This window comes from Pipistrellus kuhlii, unplaced genomic scaffold, assembly GCF_014108245.1.
Source record: "Pipistrellus kuhlii isolate mPipKuh1 unplaced genomic scaffold, mPipKuh1.p scaffold_m20_p_10, whole genome shotgun sequence".
In the NCBI taxonomy this organism is placed as follows: domain Eukaryota; kingdom Metazoa; phylum Chordata; class Mammalia; order Chiroptera; family Vespertilionidae; genus Pipistrellus; species Pipistrellus kuhlii.
Window position 1 is genome coordinate 13,348,683 of NW_023425405.1, and position 21,938 is coordinate 13,370,620.

A 21,938-nucleotide genomic window follows, 5' to 3' on the forward strand; every position below is an offset into this window, starting at 1 on the left:
TGTTGAGAGAAAATTGTTGAATGACTCCTAATAGGCTTGAATAGTGATTTTACTTTGCTAAAGTTTTATTTGAACTATGTTAATTTTTTTTTTTTTCTTTATTCCTTTTTTTTCTTTCCTCCTCAAAGTTCCACTCTTATCCTGGGGACCCAGCTTTAACTTTAGCATCTGGTATGTTGAACTTAGTGGCATTGATGATCCTGATGTAGTACAACCTTGTCTCAACTGGTATAGCAAGGTAGGACTGTATTTCAAAATCCTTATATCATGTTTCTAATGCCTGTAAAGAGAGAATTATGTTACTCTCTTGTCTTCATTGAGAATAATGATAATTATTATGATTAATCAAACTAATTGTATTGCTCATTTATAGTCTCTCAGCTTCTAAGCAGTCTTTATTACTTATTAAATCATTACCACTCTATGAGATAAGTCTAGTTATTATTTATATTTTACAGATGATGAAATGGAACACTGAGAGGTTAAGTATTTTGCCTAAAATGGCATAGTTATAAAGTGGTTAAGCCAGCATATAGACTCCAGCATTCTGGCCCCAGAATCTGCCATTTTATTATTATTATAATCTGACCATTTTGTTTTTAACCTATGTTGATTGAAATAATTAAACACAGTTTTTAGTGGGGTAGTTTTGGTTCTTAATTGCTTCTATCATATATGCCTTCATTCCTATGAAAAATTCCTTTATAAGAATTTTTGCTTTTCCTTTTAAAGAATTTGAAACTGTTTCTATAAATATTATGATCTTGTGTTTATAGGAAAAAGAAAAATTAAATTTACAGTTTAAAAAAAAACATATTGTTATTGATTTTAGAGAGGAAAGAAGGGGGAGAGAGAGAGCTAGAAACACCAATGATGAGAGGCAATCATTGATCAACTGCCTCCTGCATACCCCCACTGGGAATTGAGTTGTGACCTCATGGTTCATAGGTTGATGCTCAACCACTGAGCTACGCTGGCTGGGCATATTTAACGATTTTATTCATAAGTCACTTTATATAGATACAGACTGAGAAATGTGAGTTTAAATTATTGAGAACTAGGCGCTCTGTTTTGTTTTTTGTTTTTTTAAACATCTTTCATGCTTCATTTTTGTTTTTAATGTATATTTATTTGACTCTTGGCTAATTTGAGGGGAGGCCTCTTTCTTGTCAATCTACTCACTAATTCCTGAGATTTTTATTTGTGAGTAAACTGATTTACTCATAGGAGATTGGGAAACAATATAATATTTTTGCATGGAATTTCAGCTTTTTTGGTCAGTTTAATTGAGAAACTTTTGACTAATTTATTTTTGGCATTTGATTACATTCAATTTAAAATAGATGCTGATGCTCTGGTTTCTCTTCAGACTGCATAAATATTTTGCCTTTTAAAATAGATGCTGACTTTTCTGTATTTTGCGTATATTTTTGGATCTCAATATTGTAAATTCTTTCGAGGTGAAGATGATATTTTTAAATGTTAAAAAACACTTTTACAGTGTAATTCACATAATAGGTAGTAAGTCTTTGAAAGGTGCTACTTTAAGTAAAAAAGATTTAGATCCTCTGATAGTTGAATTTTCCCTTTAGCCTAAATATGAATGTGTGCTTTCTTTAATATATTCACATGAACTTTTGATATTTCAGGAAGTTGTAAATTTGGGAAGATTATATTTGTGAACTTAAATTGTTCAACCACATTCACTTTTCAAGTTCTGTATATTTACTCTGAACCTCTAGAAATTAAAATTAAAAGTCTATCCTCTGCAATTCAATCCTGTATTGAAGCATTAAAATTCTATTATTTCATAAATTTTCTACAATGTATCTATATGCCACCTGATAGAAAATTTCAATGGGGATGATTCAGACTTCTCAGGTGAACACAATAAAAAGGTATTACTGTTTAATATGGTTCTGGATAGTTATGATAAATCTTTATTTACAGGCCAACGGTAAAAAACTAATAATGTAAAACTAGTTTGAGTACAGAATCATTCTTTTATTATTTGATGAGGGAGTATCTTCATTAACTATAGTGCTTAAGAAAGTATTTTCAATAACCTTTTATTAATAAAAAAATCAGGCAACCTTTTTTTTTTCTTGTGAAGCTTCCTAAAAGGCAGCATCTTATTTTCCTGATTTATTAAAAGATATTACAAGTAAATCATATTTTTGTTTGATTATCATGCATTGCTTCTGTGTCATTAGTTTTGTTCATTCTTATTTAGAAAATTTGGAAATCTCAAAGTGTATTCTTGAACTTTTTATCTTTAAAATTTTTTTATATGAACTTGTATTTTTGACATTCATCCTATTACAGGAAAGATTTAGTAAATTAAACATTTCTATTTTGGGATTCTAGTTTATTAAGACTTTTACTTATTGCTGTTAAATAGATGAAGTAGTTGAGGGTTAGAAAAAAATATACAATTTAAGTAGTTTCTTTCTCATGATTTTGAGTCATAAAACCTGTTTGTGAATTTAAAATCCATGAATATTTATCATTCAAGTAGTAATACCAAGAACCAAGAATTAAAAGCACAATATCATTTATGTATATTATTTAATGGTTTCTAGTGGAGTAGAACCAACATTATAATCTGATTAGTAAAAGCCATGAAGTTATAATTTTTACAATCTTAAGTGGGTTTTCATAAATAGTTTTCCTGCTTTTCTTGAAAATTCAAGCTCTTGGCCAAACCGGTTTGGCTCAGCGGTAGAGCGTCGGTCTGCGGACTGAAAGGTCCCAGGTTCGATTCCGGTCAAGGGCATGTGCCTTGGTTGCGGGCACATCCCCGATAGGGGGTGTGCAAGAGGCAGCTGGTCGATGTTTCTCTCTCATCGACGTTTCTAGCTCTCTGTCCCTCTCTCCTCCTCTCTGTAAAAAATCAATAAAATATATTTAAAAAAAAAAGAAAAAAAGAAAAGAAAATTGAAGCTCTAGAATTAGGTCTGGTTTCATCTCTTTATATCTTTCACTTTCATGAAAGCTATATCTATATATCTTTATCTCATTCATATCTTTCTGTTACATACTTTGTGACCTTTAACAGGTTATTATAATTGACTATGCATCGGTTTTGCCATTTAAAAGTGAAAATAACGATATAAGGAATAGGTTTAGCACATAATAAATGCTCACATTAAGTTGGTTAGTTGTCACTTACTATTCCTATAGTAATAACTAAGCAAATCTCTTCTTTTCATATTTTCTCTTGTGTTCCAGTAGTACCGTGAACAGGAAGCCATTCGTCTTTGCTTAAAACACTTTAGACAACACAATTATACAGAAGCCTTTGAATCACTACAAAAGAAAACCAAGATTGCCCTGGAACATCCTATGTTAACAGATCTGCATGATAAACTGGTGTTGAAGGGTGATTTTGATGCTTGTGAAGAGCTGATTGAAAAAGCTGTAAATGGTATGTTATAGACATTAAACTTAGTTGGTTATTAGTGTGATTTCAAATATTTTCAAGAAACTTTAAAAAAGAATGTACGCTTATGTGAGTTATTTCCTTTTTTCTTGTGTGTTTTTATTGTTTGTTTTTTACTCTGTAAAGATTGTTACATCCTTGGTTAGGGATCTCTTTTATTAAAATAGGTATATATTATAATGAGACTTGAAAAACAAAAAAGAAGCACATTGCATCACATAGTTAAATCTAAGTTGTCTTCTTGGGAAATCATGCACTTATGAATGAATGATAACATTGACTAGCACTAAACCATGTGGAAAAGGCTTCTAATGTTATTCTCAGTAGTAGTAGCCTATTTATTTATGTCATTTTTGTTGATAGCAAATTGTCATTATTTAAAGTGTAATTTGAGGAAGAAGATGGTTGGATAAGCAAAAATGTTATTAATAAAAGTTTATAATGAATGAGGGAAATTTATAATGGAAACATCTTCTGTGTGGTGTGAATGCTTACATAATTGATGATATTCTTGGGTTTAGAAAGAAATGTGAATATTAGAACATAATGTAATCTCACAAGGTAACTATGTTGTAAGATGACATCCATTTGAATATTTAAGGTCTGATAAATTTTGTTATTTTACAGAGGATCTCTGTTGTTGTTTTATAGCAGTGGTTTTCAGTCTTTTTCATCTCATGGCACATATAAACTGATTATTAAAATTCTGCAGCACTCCAAAATATGTTTTGCATGTCTGACAAAAGAAAAGATGTAATTTTGATTTATTCACATTGAGTAGCCATTGCTGTGTTGACAGCTGTCATTTTTTTATTTGACAATCTAAGAGAAAAGAGGTTAGTGCCCTAGATGAAATAGTCAGGTATTGTGCCTGGCTGGCATTGCTCAGTGGTTAAGCATCGACCTATGAACTAGACTAGAAGGTCACAGTTCAGTTCCCCGTCAAGGCACATTCCAGTGTTGTGAGCTTGATCCCCAGTATGGGACATGCAGGAGGCAGCTAGTCAATGATTCTCTCTCATCGTCGATGTTTCTATCTTTCTCTCCCTCTTCCTTCTCTCTGAAACCAATTAAAAAAAAAAAAAAAAGGTATTTTATGTTTTAAAAATTGCACACCATTTGAAAATCTCTGCTTTAACAATGGCCTCCTTTGAAACAGTTTCCCACAGTGACTTCCATGGTGACAACAGAATAGTTGCTGCTGGTATAATAAAATATATATGTATGTATGAATTTGGTTTTTGTCCAGTTCCTGGCCCAAGCTTCTATAACCCTTGGAATATGTGAGGGATAAGAGTGTCTTGCTTGCTGAGATGACTGGTGGCTGGGTTCCTAGATAGCTTCAGATTTCCAGAAAGACCAAAACATGTGATCAGAGGCTGGAAATTTCAGTAGCACCTACCTCACCACCTCTAATGAGGGTAGAGGGGTCAGAGATCGAGTTTAGTCACCAACAGCCAGTGAGTGAAACCTCAACAAAAAAGGCCCTAAACAACTTGGTTCAAAGAGCTTTCAGTTTGGTGGATACATCAAAGTGCTGGGAGAAAGTATGCCTAGGGAGGGCATGGAAGCTATACTCACACACTTGCCCTATGCCTTTCTTCCATTTGGCTATCTTGAGTTGTAATGACTAGAGGCCCGGTGCATGAATTTGTGCACCAGTGAGCCCCTCGGCCTGGCCTGCAGGATTGGGTTGAAACTGGCTCTCCAACATTTCCTGAGAGGTTCCGGATTGCGAGAGGGCACAGGCCAGGCCAGGGGACTCCCCCGCTCCCCCAAGTACACAATTAGGGCCAGGGAGGATGTGGGAGGTTGGCCAGCCGAGAAGGGATCACAGGAGGGCTCCAGGGCATGTCCGGCCCTCTTGTTCAGTCCTGATAGGCCAGACCCCAGCAGCAAGCTAAACTTCTGGTCAGAGTGTCTTCCCCCGGGTGGTCAGTGCACATCATAGTGAGCAGTTGAATGCCCTTAGCATATCATTAACATATTATGTTTTGATTGTTTGAATGGCCAACTAGATGACCAGACACTTAGCATATTAGGCTTTTATTATATTGGATAAGTAAATCACTTTTCTGAATTATGTGATCACACTGAGTTATTGAACTTTGAGGAGAGTTGTGGAAAGCCTTGATTTGTGACTTCTGGGACTTGTGCTTGGCATCTGAAGTGGGGATCATCTTGTGGGACTGAGCCATTTAACTTGTGGAATCTGATGCTTAACCCCAGAGAGATAATGTCAGCATTAAATTGAATTGTTGGATATCTGGTTGGTGTTAGAATTAGAGAAATGGTTGCTATAAGGAAAAGCCCCATACATTTGGTGTCAAAACCATTGTGAGTAAAAGCTGCTTAATGTTCAATATAAAACTTGTGGAATAAGCCAAAACCGGTTTGGCTCAGTGGTAGAGCATCAGTCTGCGGACTGAAAGGTCCCGGGTTCGATTCCGGTCAAGGGCATCTACATTGGTTGTGGGCACATCCCCCGTAGGGGGTGTGCAAGAGGCAGCTGGTCGATGTTTCTCTCTCATCGACGTTTCTAGCTCTCTATCTATCTCTTCCTATCTGTAAAAAAATCAATAAAATATATTTAAAAAAAACAAAAAACTTGTGGAATAAAAGTTGGTGAATCTTTTATAGAAAGAAATAAAGAATCAAAGACTTTCTCAATCTTTTTATATGTTTTAATCTTATTACTGTTATTATCTAGTATTATTAGATACTCATCTGATATTGGTAGCATTTTACAACAGAAGAAAACAGAACCAGTACTGCCTTCTTTATAAATTTAAAGTTAACTTAAATTGAGGTGCTTCTAGCTCCATTGAGTTACAACAATAAACCTGCCTCTCAGCCTCGTACATTGTTACCGCTTATTTAATTGGTAATGAACTGGTTTGGCCCAATGGGTAGAGCGTCAGCCTGTGGACTGAAGGGTCCCAGGTTTGATTCTGGTAAAGAGCATGTACCTTGGTTGCAGGCACATCCCCAGTAGAGGGTGTGCAAGAGGCAGCTCATTGATGTTTCTCATTAATGTTTCCTCTCTGTAAAATATCAATAAAATATATTTTAAAAAATAAATAAATTATTATGTATGAAATAGAATATACTTTGGAATATAAACAAATAGAGTATATATGATAATCCTTCTCAGACCATTAAACTGCCACTAGTGAAAGTATATCTGTATGCATATGTGCCATTTTAGAGAATGAATTCTATATATTTTTTAAACTTACAGAATAAGAAAGATACAAGTAATTTTATGAGGTTTTTTTATTTCAAATCTTTGTCATGTAATATTTTGTTAAGGTAAAGTAAACAACAATAATAGCAACAAAAATTTCTGAACAACTTTCTATAATTCTTAAGCTAAAAGCAGTTATATTTTAAAACTGTCTGTTTAGTTATATACACATAAGAGACTTTCTTAAAATCATGTACAACTCTGATACTATGTAGACTTATCTTTCCTGCTCTAGGAAGGAACCAAGTTAAATTGGTAGTAACTATTCTTGAGACTAGAGCCAAGTCATATTTTTTGTACTCCTCAACTGGCTTGCAACAGTGTTTAGTTAATAAACATTCTTTCCAGGGTTGTTCAGTTTGCTGCTGACTTCACTGATGATAATTTGTTGGACAAATAAGGAACTAAACATTGCAGAGTTTTTTGGCTTCTGTTCCACTAAAAACATAGCAGAAAAGGACAAGAAGTTCCTTCTTACTAAATAGAGAATCAAAAGTATCTTTTGTCAAGCATAATGGGGGGGGGGGGGGGAAATACTTGATAAATAAAAATTTATTGATTAAGGTATCACGTGTGTGTGGGGGTATATTATTACATTCTTCAAGTATTATCTATATTTTAAGAAAGTGTCTCTAATTAGCTTTTTATTTGCCTAGAAATATCTTTATATTAAGAGTGATTCCTGAACCAATCATTACCACTTTCTCTCTGACAATGCCAGGGGCAAAAGGAATAATCCAGTGATGATGGGCAAAAGTAATCACCTAGGAACAGGAAATTATCAAAGAAAACCTCTTTTTGCAGTATTTATCTTATTCTTTTTGAAATGAAAGTTTACTTGTGTGAAAAGGGTAGATTAAAGTTGTATAAATAGCACTCCAACAAGCTCACTAGTCTGAATTTCCTTAAGTTTCAACTTGAGGTCTTGGTCTCCTTTCCTTCCTCCCCTTTTACCTCCTTCATTTCTCCCTTCTTACTCCCCTCTTTCCCTCCTCTTCTTCTTTTTCCTCTCTGTAATCTGTCCCTTCTCACCCCTTGGTTTATGCAGTGGTTATTAATTATATGATAGGCCCATTTCCCTCCTTAAACATTTTTTAAATGAGATCTCAAATCTTGTTAGAGTTATCTTTGTGGCAAGGTTCTTAACGGCAAATTTAGTTTTATCAATAGCTCTAGGAATATTTATATTCTGTATTTATTCTTGAGTGAGTAGTTTGTGTATTGGTAGTTTGTGTATTTGAGGAATATGTCATTTCATCGAAGTTGGTGAATTTATTGGTATAAGGTTGTTCATAATATTTTATTATCCTCTTCATATCTTTATGTCATCTCTTATTTTTGATATTGGTAATTTTTGTCTTTTTTTCCCCTTAGCAATCTGGCTAGAGAGCTCTTTCTTTATTTTAAGAAAAAATTTCTTGGTTTTCCTTTGTCTTTTCCCGTCTCTGTATATATTTTTCTATTTCATTGATTTATTTTGTTTTTATTTATTTCCTTCTATATGCTTTTGTTTTCATTTGTTCTTTTCTATTTTCATAAAATGAAAGCAGAGGCCATTAACTTGAGATCCTTCTTTTCTAATGTAGACATTTGATGTCAAGAGTTTCCCTTTAGGCATTCATTGTCTTAGTTCTAAGTCACAAATTTTATTATGCTATGTTTTATTTTTGTTCAGTTGAAGATACTTAAGCATAATGACTCACTTTTCTTTCCAATCCTTAATGCTTCCCCCCCTTACCCCCCTTGTGTTTAGTCTTTTGGGCAGGTTACTTAGTGCAAGGGTGAGGTGACATAATGATAGTGGAGATACTTGTGTAGTTTGTTCATCATCTCAAAAGAAATGCTTCCAATATTCCATAATTAAAATGGTTTTTGATCTGTATCAGATTCCTAGATTGCTAAGAGTTTATGTTATAAATAGTGAATTTTATCACTTTTTTTTGTGGGTTATATTTTTGTTGTTTAAATTTCTTTATTTGCCCTCATCCCCTCACCCCGACCCACGCATGTCACCCCCATCACTTTTTTCTTTATCCTTGGTGATATGATTTTTCCCAGCTTTATTCTATTAATATGGGAAATCATAGTGATTGATTTTCTAATGTTAAACCCTAGATATTAACTTTGTCATATAATTTTTGCTGTTGGAATCCTCCCTTGAGACCTCCAGATAAATTCCCTCAAGGTGGAGGACCCAGTGCAGCTCTCTGTGGAATGTGCCTCTGCCTTCCTGCATTCCTTTCCTCCAGGCAGGTTTCCCTTGCCTCTTGATTTCTTCTAAGCCCCAAGGACCCTTCTTTTGCCTTTGTTACTTGTTTTCTGTGCCCTTTTTTTTCTTTTTCTTTTTCTTTTTTTTTCTCTATGGCTCACTTCTTTTACTTCTATAAACTTTCTCATAGTTTGGGTCTTGGTTTTGAATTCTTTCTTAGCCAGAGCACAAACACAGGTCTAACACCTGATGATGTTTTGCTGCCAACACCTCTACTTATTTTTCATTTGTGCTATGAAGTTTATTTTTTTCCAGTTCAGTAATTTCATTATGAAATAATATGGTTGTTTTGTGTGCCATAGTTATAGAAATATAGTTTTCAGTTTTCAAATACATAAAGATTTTATTTGTTACTGACTTATAGCATGAGTGAATAGTGGTCAGAGTACATGTCCTGTACAATTTTAGTCCTTTGAAATTTTATGAGACTTACTATATGGCCCACTTTGTTCAATTTTTATATATATATTTATACTTGGACAGAATGTGAGTTCTTTAGTTGTTGGGGCACAGTTCTATATACCTGTTTGGTTCAGTTTACTAATCATATTGCATAAATCTTTACCAAAATTGATTTTTTTGATTTTCACAATTACTAAGAAAAATATATTAATACTTCCCCCTATGATTATGGAATTGTCTATCCTCTTATAGTTCTGTCAACTTTTTTGCTTTATATATTTTGAAGCCATGTTTCTATACACATAAATTATACATTATTTTATTTTGAAGTAGTAAATCTTTTATTGTTATGAAGTGTGTTTTTATCTTTAGTAATGTTTTGAGGTATAACTTGTCTTACATTATAATCTGCTTTCTTTTGCTAAGTGTTTGCATAGCCAATCTTTTTCCATCTTTTCTTTTCAACCCTTCTATATCCTTTTTTTAAAGAAGTATGTCCTTGAAATTTAGTTAGATTTCTTATAATCTGCCTTCTTTTTTTTTTTTTTTCTTTTGTTAATCCTCACCCAAGGATATTTTTCCATTGATTTTTTTTTTTTAGGGAAAGTAGAAGAGAGAGGGAAAGACAGAGAGAAACGTTGATGTAAGAGAAATATATGGATTGGTTGCCTCCTGCACAATCTCTGACCAGGGCCCGGGCCAGGAAGGAGCCTGCAAGCAAGGTATGTGCCCTTGACTGGAATTGAACCTGGGACCCTTTGGTCCACAGGTTGATGCTCTGTCCACAGAGCCAAACTGGCTAGGGCAAAAATGCCTTTTTTAGATTTAACTATTTGTTTACATGTTTGAATGACTGATAAATATGTATATTTAAATCTACCACTTTGTATTCTTTGTCACATCTTTTCTTCTTTTTGGTTGTTGTCTCTTGTTTTTACTTTTTAATCTTTTCATTTTTATTCATTTGGAAGTAATGCACTCTATGTATATTTTATTTATGATTAATCTAGAAATTATGACAAGTATACATACTTAACAAAATTCATCATTTCCTTTTCCTTCTTCCCTTTCAACCATTACTCTATTATTAGTATAGACTTTCAACTCTCATCTACACACCTTCCAACTCATGCTATTGTCCTTTATTTTGAAATTGGATTCAAAGACTCTATAAAATAGTACTGTTCTCTTTAGCCAATGTTCATTAATTTTAGCCAGATATTTACTAATTTTTTTTTCTTCATTACTATTTGCATTGCTGATCTTAAAAGTAGGATTATCTTCCTTCTGCCTTAAAAGCACTTCCTTTACAATTTCTCCTAATGCAGATTAACTCTGCAGTTTTCCTTTGCTCAACAATTTTAATCTCTTTTCTTGAAGAATATATTTGCTGAATATGGAATTTAGGTTAACAGTTATCTTCTTCAAATACCTTTTGGAAAATTATTCTGCTGTTAACCAGTTATTGTTGCTATCAAGAGTATAATATAATTGTCAACTCTTGTTCCTTTGAGTTTAAATTTTTTTTCTATGGCTGTTTTAAGAATTTTATTTTAGTTTTAGATTATTTTCAAGTTATATTAACAGGGCAACTTCAATGGGACAGCACTGTTAGCTTTGTGTATTTTGTTTCCTTTTAATTAAATGTATGTTGCCTTTGTTTATTCTTTCATTTTCTCATTTGTTCTTTTTAATAACACATTTATGCTGAATTCTTCAAGCTTCTCTAAATCCTTTAATCTCATTTCCATTACTATGTTATTAGTATGGTCTTACACCTTGGCCTTCATTTCTGTGATGTTTTAATTTTTTCTTTTTTTGTTCAACTCTAACAATTCATATTTTATTTCCTCTTATTGCTTTATCATATCTTTTCTAAGTATTTATATTTCTACTTTTCAACTGATTATATCTTTAATTTGTGCTTGTACTTTATAGAGAGGATTGCTTAACTTTTTTATATTCATGGTAAAATATTTAACGATTTTCATCTATTACATCTAATATATTCATTTTTTTGTTAAATCAGATTAATTTGCCACTTAAAATAATTCTTTCTTCCTCTTCCTTTTTATGTCTTTGTATAGCTTTTGAGTTGATTTTTTTTTTTTTTTTTTTTAGTATTATTAATCTTAAATGAAATGAGTTTCTTAGCCATCAGTAGCTAGGGTTGTGTTCTAGGATAGCAAGATTTTTGCTTTTCACTTTAGGATACTGTTACTTCTCAGCAGTACTCAAAATGCGAAATCTCTTTTCTCCCACATGACTGCCAGACTGCTTTTGGAAACATGGCTTCTTTCCATATTCCTGCCCAGTCATGTCTTTGTGCCTTTGTTTATGCCGTATTCCCTTACCTGATTACTTCTCTTTATATCACTATTCACTCTTAACTCATTCTTCAAGGCCAGCTCTTCCAAGATAGCTTCTTTTATTATTCCTGTACCCCAATCACTTCTCCTCTTAACTCCTTTAACCTTTTGTTGAAGTTCTCATTTTGTGCATAAAAGATTGTTAGTTTTCTGCCAACTATAGTTCCAAATATTACATAATTAAAATTATAATAACTAACATGAATTTGAGGGTGTAACAATGTGCCATTTACTCTTCTATATAAAGTCCTGGCTGTGTAGCTCAGTTGGTTAGAGTATTGTCCCTGTTCACCAAGGTTGAGGGTTTGAGTCCTTGTCAGGGCACATAGAAGAAACAACCAATGAATGCATAAACAAATAGAACAACATCTCAGTGTTTCTCTCTCTCTCTCTCTCTTTCTCTCTCTCTCTTCCTCCCTCCCTCCATCCCTCCCTCCCTCTTTGTCTAAAATCAGTCAAAATAATTTTTTAAATGTATGAAACCCTATATAAAAATTAATTTGTTTAATTCTCATACCTACTTCCTAGGGTAAGTATTGTTATTATCCCCATTTAATAAACAAGAATGATTAAGTAATTTTTCTAAGAAAGTATAAGATAGCAAGTAGCAGAGCTAAGATTTGAATCCATACTTTTTACTACTATGCTTTACTATCCTAGTAATATTTACAGATTCAGTTTCCCCATTATTATTGTACATAAATGCCTTAATGCATATTTTTCTTCAGAATTTGAACAAACTGCTGAAATACATTATTTTTTAAATCTTTTACCTAGCCATTATTACTCTTGAATTATAAAAAAAGTTCTTATGTTCTGTACATATTTTACCTATAAATGAATTTTTAATTTTAAAAAATGTAATCTGTGTTTTGATGAGAAATCAGGCAGCAGTACTGTAATCTCTGCTCTTTTGGGGGGGATCTTAGGTGAGGTTATTTTTTTCTTTTGGTAAAAGCTTCTTTTCTAATTTTCATTTTTTGTCATGTACTTTTTAAGATAGTATACACTATTGGAGACAAGAATAGCTTGTGCTTAGTTTGTACTATATGAAATGTGTTTATCCTATATAATAAAAGCCTAATATGTTAAATGTCCAGTCATCTGTTCAACCAATCAAAGTGTAATATGCTAAGACTGCTCAGCCACTCATTATGATGTACACTGACCACCAGGGGGCAGATGCTCAGACCAGTAAGATAGCTTGCTGCTGGGGTCTGGACTATTGTAGCCAAACATGCCCTGGAACCCTCCTGCAATCCTTCCCCAGCTGGTCAACCTCCAGCATCCCTCCCCAGCCCTGCTTATGCACTGGTGGGGTCCCTCGGCCTGGCCTGTGCCCTCTCGCAATCTGGGACCCCTTGGGGGATGTCAGAGTACTGGTTTTGGCCCGATCCCACAGGCCGGGCCGAGGGACCCCATTGGTGCATGAATTTGTGCACAGGGCCTCTAGTTTATAATAACCATAAGGGGAAAATGAGGTTGTTTTGGACTGGAGCCTTTAAATAGTTTGAAAATTGTTAGCAACTAGGTCTTAGTGTGCTTTCTGCAAAGTTATATTTCCATTTATTTTTTACAATTTTATTTTTCTGATTTCCTACTTTAGATTTTATCAAAAATAGATATATAGAAATATTAGCAACTGCCTGGCTTCCTCTTTAAAAATAGCATTTTTAAAATGTAGATTGTTCACAGGCATATTTAAACGCCTCACTGTTTCACTTGTTTTTGAGATTTTCAAAATAGTGTAATGGGTGTTGCCATATTTTTATAGATGAGAATGTCATTGTTTCAGTAGAAAGCCTAAATTTTTTTGCTGAATTATATAGAATATCAAAACAAAATGCCTTTCAAGAATTAGAAATATAGAGAACATGGTAATATTATTGGGATAGACATGTGAACTTCTCATTTGTTTTTAGATATTGAAAGGAAGTTCTTGAACATTAAAACAAGGTACTGAAAGCAATGTATTTTTAAAAAAATCTTTACCCTGCTTTAATGTTTGAAGCATTTTTGATTGCCTCAAAAAATCTCAACTTTATGACTTTGATTTCCCAAACTCAAATTTTTTCTATTAAAAAATAAAGTTTCTTTAGCATGTCTCATATAGTTTTGAAACAAAATTTACTATTTACCAAAGCCTTAATAAACATTTGTATTATTCTTTTTTTCAAATGTAAAATGGCGACTAAATGTAAGCTGCTCCAGATTTGGTCTGGGCTATTTATTGGTAACCAAGTTTCCCTGGGAAAAGGCAATAATGTGTTTTTAAATGAGAATCATCTTTATCATGTTTCTCTGAAAGGTGTACTATTCTTTTTATTATTTTTTTATTTGCAGTGATTGGATGATATATTATAAAATGAAAATGTCAGAAAGGTAATAATGAGTGGGATATTTGTAACATAAAGAGATGTGAGAGGGCTATAATTTGTTTATTTTTCCTCCCAATTGATTTTAGAGAGAGAGGAAGGGAAAGGGAAGAGAGAGAGAGAGAGAGAGAGAGAGAGAGAGAGAGAGAGAGAGAGAGAGAGAGAGAGAGAGAGAGAAGCATTGATCTGTGCCTCCCATACTCCTCCCGATTGGCCAGGGATTGAACTGTAACCTGGCTATGTGCCCTGACTGGGAACCAAACGTGTGACCACTCAGCTCACAGGACAATGCTCCAGTCAACTGAGCCACACAAGGCCAGGGCTGTATTTGCTTTCATGTCTTATGTGAAGCCATGATTTCTCCAGAAGAAGAGGTGTTTCATTTTGTTGTGTTTCGTTGTTGTTGTTTTGGGAGAATAGCTAGCTTTACAAATTAGCCATAGATATGGCACACTTCCAACTAACAAGAATGTTTCTGTTAGTAAGTAGTCTGGAGTAATGGCAAACCAATGTTCCAGAGAAGAATCAAAAAACATAAAAAGTAAACTTTAGCTACAGTAGCCTGTGTCTTAAGAAAGAGAGACTGCATTTTTTCCTTTAAATGTAAGTGATATTAGTTTTATTATTAGTTTTATTATTCTTTTATAATATTTAATTTGTTTAATATCATAGTAGAATGGTCTGACATGGTGAGTTTTTTCCCCCTAAGTCTTGTGTTTTTTTTTTTTACCATGTCTATTATTAATAGCATTTCATGTTAGATTTCAATTTAAAAACTAGTCTATTATAGGTGTGTGAGTCTGTTATATATGTGTGTATGTATATTCACATGCTATCTATGAAGAGTTGAAAAGGTTTTGGACTTGGAATGGGGCTTTATACTGTTTTCTTTTGAGTTATTTGGCATGTTATTTAACTTCTCTAAACCTTGATTTTCTAATCTTTGCAATAATTAATGACCATTGCATAGGTTTATTTTAAGTAGAAAATGAGTAAACCTTTGTGGTGTCTTCCACACAGTAGATACTCAATAAAAGCAATTTCTTCTTTTAAGGTCTTCTTAAAAGTTATTTCCAGATTTGATAGTGCCATCCTATATAATAAAAGGGTTATAAGCAAATAAGACCCTAACTGCGGAAAAACCGGGAATGACTGGTCACTGTGACGTGCACTAACCACCAGGGGGCAGATGCTCAGTGCAGGAGCTGATATCTAGTGGTCAGTGCACTTCCACAGAAGGAGTGCCGCTCAGCCAGAATTTGGCTCATGGCTGTCCAGCACAGGGGACTAGGCCTAAACCGTTAGTCGGACATCCCCTGAGAGCTCCCGGACTGCGGGAGGGTGCAGGCCTGGCAGAGGAGTCCCCCCTCCCCCAAGTGCATGAATTTTCGTGTACTGGGCCTCTAGTATTGAAATAGTTTTCTTCAAGTTTTCTAATCGTCTGCACAGAAGAGTAAGAGATAGCAAAGAAAATTGTGTGACTTTAGACTAGTGAAGACAAAAGGAATTTGTTAGGGAAACGGAGGCAAATTAAGAAGTTCTCAAAACAATTTAAAAAAAATGTTTGCATGACTGTTTTGTGTGAACTGGTATGACTTGTCAGAGTGCCATTAGGTACTAGAAATGTGCTTTATTGAAAGGAGAATTTTTATGAGTAGATTGTTTAAATGTAAGGAACTTAGTAACATTAAAAATGATAACCATGTGGCTAGGAAAGTTTCTCACCTTCTGCCTTTTTTTCTATTCTAAGCATTTAATATACTGAGCATTTCAGATTATACACTATTAATTATCATTATTTAGAAGAAGATTAACTTTATTGACCTATAGTAAAATCATAATTTGTAATATTTTCTGTTTGGGGTACTTAATATAAATTTTATAAGTAATATCTTCTGCATTCCTGATTGTAAATCCTTCCAGCATATTTGGGCTTATACTTTATCCTTGTTAAAACAAGCTAATGTCCCCTGGCTGGGTGGCTTGGTTGGAGTGTCGTCCCATGTACCAAAAGGTTTGTTCCATTCTGGTCAGGGCACATAACTAGGTTGTGAGTTTAATCTCCTGTCGGGCTGTGTACCAGAAGCAACCAATTAATGTTTCTCCCTCTCCCTCCCTCCTTTTTTCCTCCCTCTTCCGTCCTCTCCCTCACCCTTCCTCTCTAAAAACGCAATAAAAACATATCTTTTGGTGAGGATTAAAACAATCAATCAGAAAAGCTAATGTCAATGTACAAAGCAATGCTTGTAGAAACATAGCTGTGTCTAGTGAGCTGGCAGGGATGGACATTTCAGGGATTACAAAAGATATGAAATGACTTATATTGGTAATAACTATGTTACAAAGTTTTCCTAAGGTTCAGAAAATAGTTCCATATATCTGGTTGTTTTGTGGCTTTTCTTCTAGTAATTGTAGTGTTTGATACAAAAAATTGGGGTAACAAAAGTACAAAGAAGAAATCCCCAAATAAAAAATCACCTTATTCTTGTCAGGCAGAATCACTTTAAAATTTTTTATGTATGTCAATGTTAAATTTTTGTGTGTATCTTTAAGAAATTACAAAAATTATATAATGTTTGAGAGTTTGCTTTTTTTTTTTTTACTTTGAAAAATCTGACAGCATTTTCTTAAGACAGTTGTCTTTGATAGGAGACAAATAGAATGAAGATCTTGATGGGAAGAGTATTTGTAGGCTTTTTAGGTATTAAGAGTGAGGCTGAGATTGGTTGAAAAAGCAATTAGAGAATTGAATTTTTCCTGCAGTGTCCAGAATGGCTTAAGATCAGGGATAGGGTCCTTAATCTGATGAGAGCTGTTTCTTTGATAACTCCTTTTGGAGTATTAGCAGAAATTTCCCCAGTTGGGTTATGATTTCTCTCCCAGAGTGGTCATAGAATGTATAAGGGGGAAAAAGGTGATAAAGACATTTCTAAGATGAGCATAAGGTAGAACCAGTCAGATACACATAGTTTCAATAAATATATTGGTTCTAACAATGATAAAGTTCTAACATGCCTGCATTTGGAAGGATCTTCCAGCTCTATCTAACTCTTAAACACCATTTTTTTTCCAAATAAAGAACTTAATTATTTAAAGTTGTGTAACTATAGGGGAAACAAGTAATATGGTAATTGGTTATTTTTTTAAATAGATTTTTATTGATTTCACAGAGGAAGGGAGAGGGAAAGAGATAGAAACATTAACAATGAGAGAGAATCATTGATTGGCTACCTCCTGCACATCCCCCACTGGGGACAAAGTCTGCAACTCAGACATATGGTCTTGACTGGAATTGAACCTGGGACCCTTCAGTCCGCAGGTTGATGCTCTATCCACTGAGCCAAACCAGCCAGGGTGTAATTGGTTACTTTTAAATAATGTGAAATTTATTACTTTTATACATTTTGCTTTGTATTTTTCATGTATGCAATTTGCTTATCTTCTTCAGTTTTGCTACTCATTTCTATATATTCCCATGTTTTACATTCTCTCTCTCCTCTTCAGTAGCTATTATGTAGACTTAATGTATATTTTAAAATCATTTTTTATTGAATAATTTTATCTTCTCTTTAAAAGGAGTATTTAATTTTTTTTCTTTTTTTATTATTGACATTATTACAGATGTCCCCAGTTTTCCCTACTTTGTCCCCCTCCATTCACCCTCACCCTCACCTTCCCTCTGGCCATCATCACACTATTGTCTGTGTACTGTTGTTTATTTCCATGGCTTATGCATATATGTTCTTTGGCTAATCCCCTCACCTTCTTCCATCCAGTCCCCCTTCCAGGATGAAATATAGTATTTAATTCATATGTGCTTTTCTCAAAACTGAAAAAATTTGATTACTATGTTTACTTTCCATATAGTTGTAAATTTACAATTTATATTTTTACTATAATCTTATCTTTACTATTAGTAAGAGCTCCACAACGTTTTATCTGGGGGGGGGGGGGGGGAAAGGATTACCAGTCTTGTAATGAGGGGAGAGTATTGGTTAAAATAGTTTCAGTGGGACAAGAATTATCAGAAAAGCCTATGGTGAGTAAATTATATTATAGAAACTTTCTCACTGAAATATCTACTTATTCCTCTTACTTTGACAAAATATAAATGCTAATTTATTAGTACTAATTTTAAAAGGAGGAAAGAATAGTAGAACTTTCTTTTTAAGGAATTTTGAAAAGCCTAGGAGGCAAAGAAAAATAAAAAAAATGAGTGTATATATGGAAATTTCCATTAAAGTCATCTGAAAAGACTTGAAGTGTTGTAGTGTGGTTACAATTCAGCTTCATGATTAGCTAGAAAAAGTTATTAGGGAGGTTTCTGTGTATTACACCGTCCCTGGCGAGTATACAAATCATGGAGAACAGACAGTTTTACTTGTAAGTTCTTTGGAAAAGTATTTGCTTTCAGTGACTAAGCAAAAGGGACAATCTTTATTCAGATTGAAATCAGAGTCAAATGAAAGAATTTATTGTATAGGTAACTTTATAAATTATAATCTATTTGGTCTCCTATAAAAGAAAACTATAGTTTAAAAAGTAAGGAACTGTTATTATCTATTCTAACCTCTAGTTTATACTAATAAAAGCCTATGTGGTTGTCACACCCTCACACTGTGATGCCCTCACACCTTAACAGCCCATCACCAGGAGGCTTCGTGTGCAGCAGGCACACATGGGTTTGGCGGGCTGTGTGCATGGCAAGTTGAACGCAAGTGAGTGGGGACTTGACGTTGAGTGCGCAGCGTGGAGGTGGGTCCTGGCGACTCCATGCTAAGTGGAGGCGGGACCCCTGGCTCCAGCCTACCTCTTTGGGGTAATCTATCAAGGAGCCCCAAATGGGTGGGCGGGGCCTACCTCTTTGGGGAGATCAATCGTGGGGTTCCCGCACTGTGAGAGGGCACAGGCCAGGCTGGGGAAACCCCCCTTCTTCTCCCCAACCCCCAAGTTAATGAATTTCATGCACCGTGCCTTTAGTATCACATAACAAGAAGTCCATAGGTAGTTTCATTGTTGATAGATTCAATGATCCAGTTTCTTTATCTCTGTCTGCTTTGTTATCATCATAGAACTGACTTAATTTTCATACCTTTACAGATTGCTATAGTAATTGTGTACATTGCATACAGATATGAAAATTTTTAAAAGAATAGAAGATTTTTCTTCTCTGTATGTCTGTTTAGAAGTAGGGCATATTTCCTAGCAGTCCCCTCAAAAAATCCTCATGGTTCAATAGCCAATATTGTGTTCCATATCTTTCTTAATCTTTGTTGAGAGGCCTGGGATTAGGGATAATTATTTAGGGATAGGATATATGTATGTGAGGAGTTCAAGCTCCATGACCGTTATAGTAACTAGTGTAACAATTCCTCTTAAGAAGTAAATTAAGAATTTATTGACCTGTGATCTAGGTTAAAAGATGTGCTTTCGCTTCAATTTCTTAATTTTTTCATTTCCCCATCTGTAAAATGGACATGATAATGCCTCCTTGTTCATAAAGTTGTTTTTAGATTAAATCAAATTTTTAAGATAGCACGGATTCTAATGTTAGTAAGTATTCAATAAACTTATTAATAACTATTACTGGTACTTTGATCTCTATGTAGTTTTATACTTAACGAAAACTATAAAAATGGAATTTTCACTTTCGTGGATTAGTGTTTTGTTTTGTTTTTTCTTGAAGCTATAAGGGCCTATTTGTCAACCAATACTTTTTATATTTGAGGTAGCATGAAAACTGCAGTGATGTATTTTATGAACATGCTATTGTATTAATGATATATTAATAATTTCCCTGATTGTAGGCTTCTACATTTTTGTCTTTTTTGCTGTAATAAAAAGTTTAAGCTGGTTAAGTTGTAATTCTCTCTCATTCTCTGCTATTTGCAGATGGATTGTTCAATCAGTACATCAGTCAACAGGAATACAAGCCACGATGGAGTCAGATCATTCCCAAAAGCACCAAAGGTTAGCCCTATCTTCTGGTGTGGGTGCTTTTGCTGTAATGTCTTGATTTCATTTTTTCCCCCAGGTAGCTCAAATTTCAAAGTGCTCTGTTAATGAAAAGCAGGTTTTCAAACAAGACAGTGGGGGCTTGTCCTGGGGGTGGGAGTGGCCGGGAAACATATGTAATACTTACAATAAAAAAAGAAATTAATTAAAACAAAACAAAACCATAAAACAAGACGTAGGTTCCTTAAGTAGGTGGCAGACTTAGTTTATTATATTAAACTAGAGGCCTGGTGCACAAATTTGTGCACCAGTGGAGTCCCTTGGCTTGGCCTGTGGGATGCAGGAGGTTGGCCAGCCAAGAAGGGACTGCCTATCTTTCTCACTCAGTTCCAGTCAGCCAGAACACAGCAGCAAGCTCACCTAACGGTCAGAGCATCTGCCCCCTGGTGGTCAGTGCACGTCATAGCGAGCGATTAAGTAGCCTTAGCATATCATTAGCATATTACACTTTGGTTGAGTGACAGACTGAATGACCAGAAATTAGCATATTCGGTTTTTATCATATAGAATTTTTCTTTTAAACCTTTTTGTTTTACAGCTATAACAGGAGATTGGACAGTTTTTACATAGAATACCATCATAAAATACTTTTATAAAGACACCAAAATTATAGGTCATTGCGTTGTAATGCCGAACATGTTTCTGAAAAACCTTAAGTTCTGTAAAATTGCTCACTAAAGCTAATAGGGCTTATGAGAAAAATAGAAATGGGCATACCATTCTAGATCTATGGAACTTTATGACCAGATACTAATAAAAATGAGAGTAGTAATCCTAATAAAAATAAATAATATTAATATAGTTAAATCTTTGCAGGCACTTATATTGAGCATCAAAATGAGTTTGGAGCCTTAAATTCTGTGCTCATGCTTTCTCCTTATAACTGTAGAACATAGAGAACATTTATTTCTAATAAACACTATTTTAATCAAACTTGAAATCTTGATTCAGGGTGTAGTCTTCTTCTTTAACCTATTTTTTCAGGTGGAGAAATTTTTTTTTCACCCCATCTGCACTCATTACTCTGCCAGATGGTTAATATAATAGAAAGTGCAGCAATTCTCTAATGCAACTACCGTGTTTCCCCGAAAATAAGACATCCTCCGAAAATAAGACCTACTTACAGGATTCCTTCTGAGTGAAATATAAGGCATTCCCCCGAAAATAAGGGCCTCCCCCCTAGGGTAAACATGAGAGATTTGGTCCACTGATTCTGAAAGAAAAGGAGTCACAAGAAATTCACCAGGAAATTCAGGAATTGGATTGTTATGATGATGATCCAGAAGATGATAACATGCTTGTCATTGAATAAATGAGTAAATTCTTGATACTGTAGAATTTACAGTTTGTCTGGTTTGTGTTGCCAACTACCGTACTACCATACCGTATACAGGTAATACATTTCCTTTATTTTCATTTAACAATAAATGTGTATCATATTCTTTTTCATGGAAAAATAAGACATCCCCTGAAAATAAGACCTAGCACATCTTTGGGAGCAAAAATTAATATAAGGTACTGTCTTATTTTCGGGGAAACGGTACCATTTGTGTCCGGTTGATGTTGCTCAATGGCTGAATGTCAGCCTATGAACCAAGAGGTTTTTATTTGATTCCTGGTCAGGGCACATGCTTGGGTTGGAGGCTCGATCCCCATTAAGGGGTGTGCAGGAGGCAGCCAATCAGTGGTTCTCTCTCATCTTTCATGTTTCTATCTCTCCTCCTTTCTCTGAAATCAATAAAAATATATTTTTTTAAAGAAGGAAGGCAGTTCTATAGATATTCAACTTTTTCCTATGATCATCGTATATTGACTGTTA

At 34.3% G+C, this 21,938-nt stretch overlaps 1 protein-coding gene across 8 annotated transcripts in view; it reads left to right on the forward strand.

Moving 5' to 3' along the window:
• MKLN1 (muskelin 1) overlaps positions 1 to 21,938 on the forward strand; it is a 303,397-nt gene that overhangs the window by 203,428 nt on the left and 78,031 nt on the right. For 7 of the 8 annotated variants that reach the window (XM_045576813.1, XM_045576809.1, XM_036427159.2 and 4 more), the window contains 3 exons: positions 129 to 238; positions 3,235 to 3,427; positions 19,997 to 20,074. In XM_045576813.1, the coding sequence (XP_045432769.1) occupies positions 129 to 238; positions 3,235 to 3,427; positions 19,997 to 20,074 (381 nt within the window). Of the gene's footprint in view, positions 1 to 128; positions 239 to 3,231; positions 3,428 to 19,996; positions 20,075 to 21,938 lie in introns of those variants that run through there. The other variant, XM_036427185.2, reaches the window with a different exon arrangement.